General features: G+C 36.2%; 1 protein-coding gene across 1 annotated transcript in view; it reads left to right on the top strand.

The window, feature by feature from the left end:
- ADGRB1 (adhesion G protein-coupled receptor B1) overlaps positions 1–10,894 on the top strand; it is a 587,254-nt gene extending 576,360 nt beyond the window's left edge. Inside the window, 4 exon segments of the mRNA XM_040432704.1 lie at positions 4,119–4,154; positions 6,057–6,092; positions 6,094–6,159; positions 9,155–10,894. Of these exon segments, the coding sequence (XP_040288638.1) occupies positions 4,119–4,154; positions 6,057–6,092; positions 6,094–6,159; positions 9,155–9,352 (336 nt within the window). The 3' untranslated portion in view covers positions 9,353–10,894.
- Positions 10,895–12,956: the final 2,062 nt, after the last annotated feature.

The raw sequence follows: 12,956 nt of genomic DNA, 5'->3' as shown, positions 1-12,956 counted from the left end.
GGGAGCAGTATTATAGTAGTTATATTCTTGTACATAGGAGCAGTATTATAGTAGTTATATTCTTGTACATAGGAGCAGTATTATAGTAGTTATATTCTTGTACATAGGAGCAGTATTATAGTAGTTATATTCTTGTACATAGGAGGCAGTATTATATTAGTTATTTTCTTGTACATAGGAGGCAGTATTATAGTAGTTATATTCTTGTACATAGGAGCAGTATTATAGTAGTTATATTCTTGTACATAGGAGCAGTATTATAGTAGTTATATTCTTGTACATAGGAGCATTATTATAGTAGTTATATTCTTGTACATAGGAGGCAGTATTATATTAGTTATTTTCTAGTACATAGGAGCAGTATTATAGTAGTTATATTCTTGTACATAGGAGCAGTATTATAGTAGTTATATTCTTGTACATAGGAGCAGTATTATAGTAGTTATATTCTTGTACATAGTAGCAGTATTATAGTAGTTATATTCTTGTACATAGGAGCAGTATTATAGTAGTTATTTTCTTGTACATAGGAGGCAGTATTATAGTAGTTATATTCTTGTACATAGGAGCAGTATTATAGTAGTTATATTCTTGTACATAGGAGCAGTATTATAGTAGTTATATTCTTGTACATAGGAGGCAGTATTATATTAGTTATTTTCTAGTACATAGGAGCAGTATTATAGTAGTTATATTCTTGTACATAGGAGCAGTATTATAGTAGTTATATTCTTGTACATAGGAGCAGTATTATAGTAGTTATATTCTTGTACATAGGAGGTAGTATTATAGTAGTTATATTCTTGTACATAGAAGCCAGTATTATAGTAGTTATATTCTTGTACATAGGAGGCAGTATTATAGTAGTTATATTCTTGTACATAGGAGCAGTATTATTGTAGTTATATTCTTGTACATATAAGGCAGTATTATGGTAGTTATATTCTTGTACATAGGAGGCAGTACTATAGTAGTTATATTCTTATACAAAGGAGCAGTATTATAGTAGTTATATTCTTGTACATAGGAGGCAGTATTATAGTAGTTATAATCTTGTACATAGGAACAGTATTATAGTAGTTATATTATTGTACATAGGAGGTAGTATTATAGTAGTTATATTCTTGTACATAAGAGGCAGTAATATAGTAGTTATATTATTGTACATAGAAGCCAGTATTATAGTGGTTATATTCTTATACATAGGAGGCAGTAATATAGTAGTTATATTATTGTACATAGGAGGTAGTATTATAGTAGTTATATTTTTGTACATAAGAGGCAGTATTATAGTAGTTATATTATTGTACATATAAGCCAGTATTATAGTAGTTATATTCTTATACATAGGAGAAGTATTATAGTAGTTATATTATTGTACATAGGAGGCAGTATTATAGTAGTTATATTCTTGTACATAGGAGGCAGTATTATAGTAGTTATATTCTTGTACATAGGAGGCAGTATTATAGTAGTTATATTCTTGTACATAGGAGGCAGTATTATACTAGTTATATTCTTGTACATAGGAGCAGTATTATACTAGTTATATTCTTGTACATAGGAACAGTATTATAGTAGTTATATTATTGTACATAGAAGCCAGTATTATAGTAGTTATATTATTGTACATAGGAGGCAGTATTATAGTAGTTATATTCTTGTACATAGGAGCATTATTATTGTAGTTATATTCTTGTACATAGGAGCAGTATTATAGTAGTTATATTCTTGTACATAGGAGCAGTATTATTGTAGTTATATTCTTGTACATATAAGGCAGTATTATGGTAGTTATATTCTTGTACATAGGAGGCAGTACTATAGTAGTTATATTCTTATACAAAGGAGCAGTATTATAGTAGTTATATTCTTGTACATAGGAGGCAGTATTATAGTAGTTATAATCTTGTACATAGGAACAGTATTATAGTAGTTATATTATTGTACATAGGAGGTAGTATTATAGTAGTTATATTCTTGTACATAAGAGGCAGTAATATAGTAGTTATATTATTGTACATAGAAGCCAGTATTATAGTGGTTATATTCTTATACATAGGAGGCAGTAATATAGTAGTTATATTATTGTACATAGGAGGTAGTATTATAGTAGTTATATTTTTGTACATAAGAGGCAGTATTATAGTAGTTATATTATTGTACATATAAGCCAGTATTATAGTAGTTATATTCTTATACATAGGAGAAGTATTATAGTAGTTATATTATTGTACATAGGAGGCAGTATTATAGTAGTTATATTCTTGTACATAGGAGGCAGTATTATAGTAGTTATATTTTTGTACATAGGAGGCAGTATTATAGTAGTTATATTCTTGTACATAGGAGGCAGTATTATACTAGTTATATTCTTGTACATAGGAGCAGTATTATACTAGTTATATTCTTGTACATAGGAACAGTATTATAGTAGTTATATTATTGTACATAGAAGCCAGTATTATAGTAGTTATATTATTGTACATAGGAGGCAGTATTATAGTAGTTATATTATTGTACATAGGTGCAGTATTATAGTAGTTATATTCTTATACACAGGACCAGTATTATAGTAGTTATATTATTGTACATAGGAGCAGTATTATAGTAGTTATATTCTTGTACATAGGAGGCAGTATTATAGTAGATATATTCTTGTACATAGGAGCAGTATTATAGTAGTTATATTCCTGTACATAGGAGCATTATTATAGTAGTTATATTCTTGTACATAGGAGCAGTATTATTGTAGTTATATTCTTGTACATAGAAGGCCGTATTATAGTAGTTATATTCTTGTACATAGGAAGCAGTACTATAGTAGTTATATTCTTATACAAAGGAGCAGTATTATAGTAGTTAAATTCTTGTACATAGAGCAGTATTATAGTAGTTATATTATTGTACATAGGAGGTAGTATTATAGTAGTTATATTCTTGTACATAAGAGGCAGTATTATAGTAGTTATATTATTGTACATAGAAGCAGTATTATAGTAGTTCAATTCTTATACATAGGAGCAGTATTATAGTAGTTATATTCTTGTACATAGGAAGCAGTATTATAGTAGTTATATTCTTGTACATAGGAGGCAGTATTATAGTAGTTATATTCTTGTACATTGGAGGCAGTATTATACTAGTTATATTCTTGTACATAGGAGCAGTATTATACTAGTTATATTCTTGTACATAGGAGCAGTATTATAGTAGTTATATTATTGTACATATAGCCAGTATTATAGTAGTTATATTATTGTACATAGGAGGCAGTATTATAGTAGTTATATTATTGTACATAGGAGGCAGTATTATAGTAGTTATATTCTTGTACATAGGAGGCAGTATTATATTAGTTATATACTTGTACATAGGAAGCAGTATTATAGTAGTTATATTCTTGTACATAGGAGCAGTATTATAGTAGTTATATTCTTGTACATAGGAGGCAGTATTATAGTAGTTATATTCTTGTACATAGGAGCAGTATTATAGTAGTTATATACTTGTACATAGGAGGCAGTATTATAGTAGTTATATTCTTGTACATATGAGGCAGTATTATAGTAGTTATATTTTTGCACATAGGAGCAGTATATAGTAGTTATATTTTTGCACATAGGAGGCCGTATTATAGTAGTTATGTTTCTATACATTATACATTGGGGGCAGTATTTGAGAACTTAATGATCTCTGGATGATTGGGGAGCTTCTGAAAAACAGTGGCTTGTTTGGGAAGATTGTCAGGTTTTCTGTTATGCCATGATGGTAGTAATGTTGGTATAATTACCTGACAGGTTGCTTTTCATTGGGGAATTTCTACCTTAACCACATTGGAAGAGCATGTCAGGTTAACATTGGTGGGGATACTTTATTTTTTGAGTTGTCAAAGCCAGCCCGCTTAAGAAGTGCCTGATTCCATCCATTCCTATATCATACCAGCTCGCTCTGCCATACAGCAGATATACTCAATTACATCGACAAGAGGCTATTGACTGAAGTAATATTTTCATGTCACAATTACTAACTTCACATCCTGTTATTGAATACTGTTGATGATCTCAAGGCAATTATTGTATTCATACTCATGATTCCCATTTCCTCTTCATTCACAGAGAAGAAAATCCCGGTATGCAGAATTAGACTTCGAGGTACGATTTTCCTCCCTTTACACTTTTTTTTTTACATTTTCATTCACAAACACATAAATGTAAATTTTCTGTTTGTTTTATTAATATTGTGCAGTAGACCTGGGGGCGCTGTTTCATTGCTGGTCCTGTGGTAACATTTGTTCACGACAGTGGTGAAAAAATGGTACTGCAAAATTTCAAACGCCTTGAAATGCATCAGTAAAGTTGATGATTTGTAAACTTATACTACTCATTCACAAGGCATAGCATCCTTGAACGGAGGACTAAGCTAGGGTCCAGGATACATGAAATATGCAATGATCTAGACACCCAAACTATTTTATGCCTACAGTTTTTTGGCCCAAGAGCCACGTTTAGCTCTCAAACTCACCCTACAAAGGGCTCCTTATCTTTAGCAATGGCAAGTAGTGTACGGAGCATATGACTGGCACCAGGATAAGAAAACTATATGGAGCTTTATTACCTACAGAGTTACAGCATGGTTTTAATAAATCAAAAGAATTGGGAAGATGGTGCAGCACTTTCTAAAGGTTACTTGAAGGGAATGTGTCATCAGAAAATGACCTATTACCTATATTGACTGTTTATGGTAAACATATTCTTATTAGAATTTTTTGGTGATTTTCTTATTTCAATGTTCATGCTATCTATATTTTTAACAAATCCTACAATCAAGAAGTTTTTTCACTGGCCACTAACCTCTTAATAGTTGCTACTTACTGGTCTGTACATTTCACGTTTCAGCAATCATCTCATTATCATCACAGACAGGATTACAATGACAGGCATGACCTATGTATAGATAACACAGGATCCACCATTCACAATAGGTGATGTCACGGCTTATTTAGACCCCTCCTGCACAATGACCTCTGCACAGGTCACAGAGCAGGACCACAACACTCTTCCATAGAAGTCAATGAGGTCGGCTCTGATCCACTTTAAATATCTAATATGGCTCTAGAATTCTGGTGCCAGTGTTCAGTTACGGTAGATTTCCCTACCCGTGAGATTTCCATACCCTCGTCACTTCCTGCTGTGACGCGGGCCGCACCGGACATGACGTGAGAAGGTGTGCCGCGCCGCGCAGGCACACAACAACAGGGTAGGGAAATTTCACAGCAGAGTTAGCTGGACACCGGTCGACACTGCGCATGTGCCGGGAGCCTCACCAGCGGTTAGGGTCGGAAAAAATTATGGGCCAGTGCGCAAGAGCAGTGATCGGATGGATGTTCTCTGCTGGACACTGGCAGACACTGCGCATACGCTGGGAGCCTCACCAGCGGTTAGGGTAGGGAAAAAGCACTGGCCCATAATTTTTTTCCTTCCCTAACCGCTGGTGAGGCTCCCAGCGCTTGCGCAGTGTCGGCCGGTGTCCAGCTCAGAACATCTATCCGTCACCGCACCTGCGCACTGACTCGTATTTTTTCCCTACCCTAATCGCTGGTGAGGCTCCCGGCGCATGCGCAGTGTCGGCGGTGTCCAGCGAACTCTGCTGTGAAATTTTCTAAACCGCGTCGTTGTGCGCCTGCCGAGCGCAGCACAAACTCCGACACACCTCCTCACGTCATGTCCAGTGCGGTCGGAAGTGACGAGGTAGGGAAAGCTAACGGAACACCCGTCCAAGGTTCCCTAAAACTACTCAGTTCATTGGAAGACAGTTCATGGAAGTAGTAGTAATGAGACAGTCCTGAAGGTAAAGGGTGGGTGCCAAGGAGTGCATTAAGAAGATCAATTAGGTGCCATGTGGGCATCAAATTATTGAACTTGTTTTGAGATTTTTAAAAGGTCTGATTTGGAGCAGGAGATCTCCAAAATTGTAAAGCAAATTTTAGGGCGTTACCATACAGGAACCTGGGTGTGGAGTCACTAAGATAAATTTTTTGTTTGTTTTATATTCAGAAAATTATGCACACCAGAACGCCACAAGATATGTTCCCAAGACCTTAAACGAAAGCTCCAGCATTCAGAGAAAGAAAGGAGTCTCCAAACAGCAGAGAGTATGGTATGCATATGACATTTCTTCTCCTATAGGGACTTTCTATGGCCTCGTGAGAGGAACCAGGTGTGGGAAAAAACCAAGAGGGCAGAGTAAGGTGTTCTGCGAGAGCGATTTTCCCACTGTCTTTTATCTCAAACGAGGATCTGAATGTTTTCCTGTCCAAAATCGACACCATTTCTGATAAACAAGAACCAGAATCACAAAATGTAATGAGCAAGAGACCTCTTGCTGATACTAGATGTATGACTTCTGTAGCTTTTGTAAGGTTGCTTTTGTAAGGTCTAGAAGAATTAAAAGGTGATGTCGGTCTCAAATTTTGTGGTGGAACTTCAGGAGTGTGACCTTGTAGAGGCAGAAAAAAATACAACAATCTATTTATTCACTATTTCCTAATCTAAACTTGTCTATTGGCCCAACTCAGCTTTCAAGATATCAAGATAGGGTCCCAACATAATTTTTAAAATATTCATATGTAAATGATAACCCGTGATGCTCACCCCAAATTCCAGTGACTGGTGGGTTCCTCAGTTAACACAGGAAGATGTAACCTTTTGGCATAAATAACCCACCGCTATACTCAAAAACAGCCAAAACAAGTTGGAGTCTCTGGATGAGGAAGATCCAGAATGTTCTCTTCATCCATCAACGAACCAAATGAAGGGGCAAAAAGCAGTTAGAAAGTTTTAATCGAATCTTATAAAAGCAATGCAAACATATATGAAAGCCAGAAACGGTTGAATACTCAGTAAAGTATATAGATAGTATAGGGTCTCTGTGATTAAAACATTGGACAATTTCCCAACTCCTCCACGATTAGCTGATATGGGGACTAACCTTTCCTGAACACTACATAGTGTGTAGAGCTGTGTAAGTCCATGGCCTTTTCTATCAGATGATAGATGGAGGTGCCAAGAGTCGAAACTCCACCGATCTTATTAAGGGATAGTTCATTAATCTCAGGAAACCCCATAAACTAATATTAGTCCTTGTCTGAATTTTTTTTTTGTGAACCTTCATGACACAGCTCACCTCATTTTCCTTGTTCTATATCTGGGAACCAAAGCTGACGTCTAAACTAGACGCAGCTGTTGCCATAATTTTATGGAAAACCACCCAAAGCCACCAAGTTAAGTGGAGTGATCCAGTCTCTTGGCTCAGGTGGCTGAATAGTAATTAAGCTGTCCACTATGGCCATCTGTAGGCAAGGTGAAGCTAAATAATTAGTGTCTACATTTCTTTCGAAGCATTTTACTATTGATAAAGAGACCATCGTGAAATTTTGGCAAATATAATAAATATCTACTTACCTTTCAAGCCAAAACATGCAGAGAAGTAAAGTTGGCTTGGTCATCACAAAAGTTTCATCTTCACTTTATTTATATTTTCAATTTTGAGCTCAGTTGCCAGGATTAAGAACCAGTCGATTCGAAACACGTAGGAAAGATGTGTGGAAATATGCCACGTGGTGTTTTTAACATGCCTTAGATAAAGTGGACTATTTTTAATTGAGAAGCTCTTGTGCTGGATCTACATGTTTTATGTACAAGTCAGCCAATGCCCCCTCAAATTCCAGTGACTGGTGGGTTCCTCAGTTTACACAGAAAGACGTGACCTCCTGGCATAAATAACCCACCGCTAACTCAAAAATAGCAAAACAAGTTGGGGTCTCTGGGTGAGGAGGTCCACAAGGTGTAAAAAAGCAGTTAGAAAACGTAAAACTTAACTTTTACTTGAATCATAGAAAAGCAATGCAAAAATATATGACAGCCAGAATGCTTGAGTAATCAGTCAAGTATAAGACATGGAAATTAATTGTCATTAAGGGAATCTATTAGCAGCTTTGACAATGCTATACTGCTGACAGCCCTAGGATGGGGCTGGGGAGAGCAGTACAAATATACCTCTTGTGCAGTTTTTATTGTCAGAAGTACTAAGAATGTGAACCTGTTCTGCCAGATTCTGCTCCTGCAAGTGCTCTCACGGCCCCTCCCCTCTTCTCTCAGTGACGGATGTACAAGTCTCTTGGTTGGATTCTTCAGTTGCCACTCAGAGCAGAGGAGAGGGACTAAGAATCAGTGTAATGCGGAGAGCACTTAACCGTAAGCCTCGCCTCCAGTGCACCTTCACAAGCAGAATCTGGCAGAATAGCAGTTCATAGTCACACTATTCCTGATGATAAAAGCTCCACAAACAATATGTTTGTCCTGCTCTCCCAGGTTCTACTTTGTGCTGTCAGCAGTTTAGCATGGTGAAAACTGCTGATGGACTCCCTTTTAAATTTTAAATTCCATAGCTTGCTCTTGGCACCAACAAACAATGCTCGGATCCTGGAGTGAACAGTAACTTGATCAAGTAAAGCATTCCAATGCATTAGAAAGGAATGGTCTTGCTGATTCTGAAGATGGGACCATCCATATTGCCTTTTCATCGCCTGGGTAGAGGATGCTGCCCCAATTACACCTTATCTATAGGCTAGGCTTCCCTCAAGGTGCCTATGCCATAGGGTAGCCACCCTCATAAGCATGACCCTGTCCAGAGCTTGTCTCCAATGAAGGAGTTCTTTACAAGTTCTTAACAGGTTTCATCTGAGGAACTTCAAAAAGCTTGCACAAAATCATGTGCTTGGGTTTAGTAGTAAAACCAATGGGTTGTGCCTGCATAATTCAAGAAAAAAAAATAAGTTTTAGAATTAATTTTAACCCATCCACCACCCCATGGCCAGCCTTAGGGGTGTGCGATCTGTACAAATTCACAGGGGATGGGGGGGCACACCTTTTCCACTGTAGTGGGCAACCATTGGCCCTGATGGTCTGGGAACCCAGAATCTGCACCCCTGATCCACCTATATAAAGTACTGCACCAGATAACCAAAAGCCAACTTTTTTTAGTTTGAAAGATAACTTTTTTAACTTGATTGATCAAAGTCCTAAGGTTTTTTATATCCAAGTCAATGTGTTGAATTCATCCATTGATCCCCGTTTCTTAAATTGTCTTACAGATAGAAAAACAACAGACGCCTAGCAAGAGGTCTTGGGAAGGCATGAGGAAGCTTCAGTCACCACCATCTTGGGTTAAAAAGGACATGGAGCCTGTATCCCCTTCTCCCTTAGAACTAAAGACTGTGGAATGGGAGAAAACGGGTGCAACGATACCACTTGTTGGACAAGACATAATTGACCTTCAGACTGAGGTCTGAAGCTTACAAGAAAGACTTCTTTTTATTTTTAAAGAATATGATTCCATATAAAACGGAGAGATGTTTGGTTTCTTTTGAAACCTTGTTAAAGTACTTTTTTGCATTGTTCTCAGAAGGGAAAATCCGTTAGACTCTTAGAGGTAGACGCAACGTGCTCTCTCCCAGGTATGGCAGAAAAGAAGTCGTAAGTGAGAGGTCAGACCATAACAGTAAACGAATGGAAATCAACGTCAAAAGAGTCATCGGCCTTCAAGTGGAGATTACGCTGAGGAAGTCATTGAGACTGGCTGGCGATGCTTCTCGATGACACTTAGACCAACTTAATAGATAATTAACAATGATAAAGTACTCTGGTGTATTATATACAAGCTCCGGGGCCAGTTTTTATAGAATCAAACCTAATTCTTCAGTGATGTAATACCTTGCTTGATATCTCCATTCAGTATTGTTTAGGTTCAGTCCAACAATGTCTGCCAGAGCTGGCCCAGCTCAGTGGGTAGTAGCCAAAGCAAATTCCGGTCAGTCTTGACTAGAGTAGGTAGAACCAAATGAAAATTACCCCCCCAGCAGAGTGTTATAGAGTGAAGTGAAGATTTATATATTGAGTGGAAGTCCTAGGACTGTTAAAGACAACCCTATAGGGAGTTCCCTTCTGAATTGCCCTATTCTTCATCTTCTGCTCAGGCAAGCAGGCATCTTGGTATATGGAGAGAAATGTTAATATATCTAGTTTTGTAAAATGGCTTGTGGACTTGACAGACTGCATAAGAAACATTAGCTATGAAGATCCAATAAAGTGTTCCCAAACTTTAGAGCCACTTGTTTCTTTTGCTCTTCTCCTTTTCGAGAATCTTTGCCTTTTGACCCAAGAATCCAGAACTGCTACATGTACCCAGAAGTTTTCTCTCGTGGACCATCAGGTTTCCTAAGACGACTCTCGGAAGCCACTTTGATTCCATGTAGCTCTCTTCGAAAGTTTCCAGAGCAGAGGGTGGAATCTGAGACCACAATGGCTTCTCTCGGGAGCTTTGACAAATGGGAAAAGATTGCATCAATGAATCTTAAAGCAAGTTGCTTGATATGCAAGCTTTTTTTTTTTTTTTTGGCGCCTGTGTTATTTTTTTTTGTTTTGTTTGTTTAAATGACATTTTCTCTTGTCATTAACTGTATATTAAATCAATAAATGTTTAAAAAAAAAAAATTAAAAAAAATCCAAAAATAGTAAATAAAAGAGATACAAGATTACTTAAAACTGTGATGTAATTGTCAGATTTTAGATTATATATAAGAAGAGAAAGCACAAGGCCTACGGTGCCGTGTTGTATAATATTGTAATTATTATAATTACACATAATGTAATTTTACCATATAAATATCTTTATACTGTGTTTTAATTTTTTAACACTCACCCCCTTCCCCCCAGGTCATCCAGTCTCCCAGCATTAGCAGTATTATGTAATAACTTTCCTATATGTTCGTTTTAATACAGGTTTCTTATTTTTATTTCCTTTCTTGTTTAAAGATTTTTTATGTTGATTTTTTTTTGCCCTCTGCTTGTTTATTTTTTTATTTTTTTCGTTTTTCCAATCTGTGTTTGTCAGTTTTTTGTACAGTTTTCAGAGCACAAATGAATGTGTTTTATTTCTAATAAAAGTATAAACCACAGTCTAGTTTTCCTGCTCTGTAAATTGATTAAGAAATTTTTCAAAAAGAAAAAAAAAATGGAATACAATGACACCTCTCAAAAAGACAACAACCAAAACCTATTATAGTGCAGATTTTTCTGGGATGGATTTTCAGTTGTCACAGTATGCATGAGGGCAGCCATCCAAAATTTCAAGACTCCATATTTGCAAATGTAGTTTATGGGCTGTGGCCTTCCTTGCCTTTCCTCTTCTCTTGAAATATCCTGAGATGTGAGTCGGATTGACCAGGTTGGGAATTTTTTTTTTTTTTTTGTGATACTCTGTTGGGAGTTGTTGATGCTATATGTATCTGTTTGGGGTCACCCGATGTGAATTACAGCCTATCAAGGTTTTCACTAGCATGTCTCGATATTGTATTGAATTAGTATTGTGAGAAATTGGAGAAGGCTACAAAATTCAAGGAAAGGTAAGGGACACCTCTGTACCTATTATGTCCATCATACTTCATATTGTAAGTTTGGTCGGCATCTGATAAAGCTGTTGACCCTTCTTTTAAACCCCAGTGACCCAATCATTTTTAAATGTTATATGATCTTAATGCAGACCCTAAGTCCCACTCCATATTAAGTGGACCATGGGGGGGGGGGGGGGACAAAATATTTTTCCACCCAGTGTCTATCAGCAGGGGTTGTTCCATACATAACTCTTAATTGCAGTTTTTAATGGTGTAGCAGATCTTGTAGCTGCAGAAGAAAGAAGGCAGTGACTACCAGAGTCAACTAAAATGTGAAGACAAGGGCCATGGTCTCAACGGGCATGAGCTACACAAGATAGTAATCTGAATGGCTTGTGGGACTGCTCTTCTGCAATAGACGATGTAACTGGGGTTTTCATATCTGTAAAAATTATATATAAAACACATTATAAAATAACATCCAAAAGTTTCTCATGGGTGGACAAACTGTATTTTTTATAAATGAATCATTTTTGGATTTTTGGAAAGAAATAATTAACACCATCCACCCAAAACAATGCAAAAACAATCTTACGGTACATCCAGTGGTCACGCAGGTATTAGCAGGGCTTAATTGGATGCCTGCCAGTGTTACGCTGACAGGCAGAAGTATTGCACCATATTGTGTGAGCAATCGCATTCCCCTAATAGACCTAAAAATTTTAAATAAGTTAATAAAATGTTTAAAATTGTTTAAAAAAAAGAAAAAATTATAGTTTTTTTCCATGTCTGACAACCAAAGATGATCACATTTATTTTTTTCCCATAAGATAAGGATCACAGAGAAAATCTAAATCAGAATTGCATCTTTTTTCTTCAGGTTCACAGAAATTGCATAAAAAGTGAAGAAAATGTCATCTCTAATGACTTACATAAAAAAAAGTCCTGGGTGACAACTCTGTCAATGGAAAAATAAAAAACGTTATGGCTCTCAGAATATGGAGACCCAAAAACTGTGCAAAAGTAGTAAAATATAAAAAAAATATATACTGTACATTTGTCATACTGACCCTCAGAATACAGTTTTCCTGTCATGCATACTGTACAGGTGAAACTCAAAAAATTAGAATATTGCTATAAGTTCATTTATTTCAGTAATGCAACTTAAAAGGTGAAACTAATGAGACTCATTATATGCAAAGCGAGATATTTCAAGCCTTTATTTGTTATAATTTGGATGATTTTGGCTTATAGCTTATGAAAACCCCAAAGTCACAATCTCAGGTCCCCTTTGCTCAGGGGGTATGGATTAATTAGCTGACTAGAGTCTGACACTTTGAGCCGAGAATATTGAACTTTTTCACAAAATTCTAATTTTAAGCTGCATTACTGAAATAAATGGACTTTTGCACGATATTCTAATTTTTCGAGATTCACCTGTATCTCATGGTGTATGCCATAAAAATAAAACAGTTATAGTTGCAACCCTGATCTACAGAATACA

Source organism: Bufo bufo, chromosome 5 (genome assembly GCF_905171765.1).
Source record: "Bufo bufo chromosome 5, aBufBuf1.1, whole genome shotgun sequence".
Lineage (NCBI taxonomy): Eukaryota > Metazoa > Chordata > Amphibia > Anura > Bufonidae > Bufo > Bufo bufo.
The sequence above is the reverse complement of the archived record's forward strand: the minus strand, read 5'-3'. Positions and strand labels throughout refer to the sequence as shown.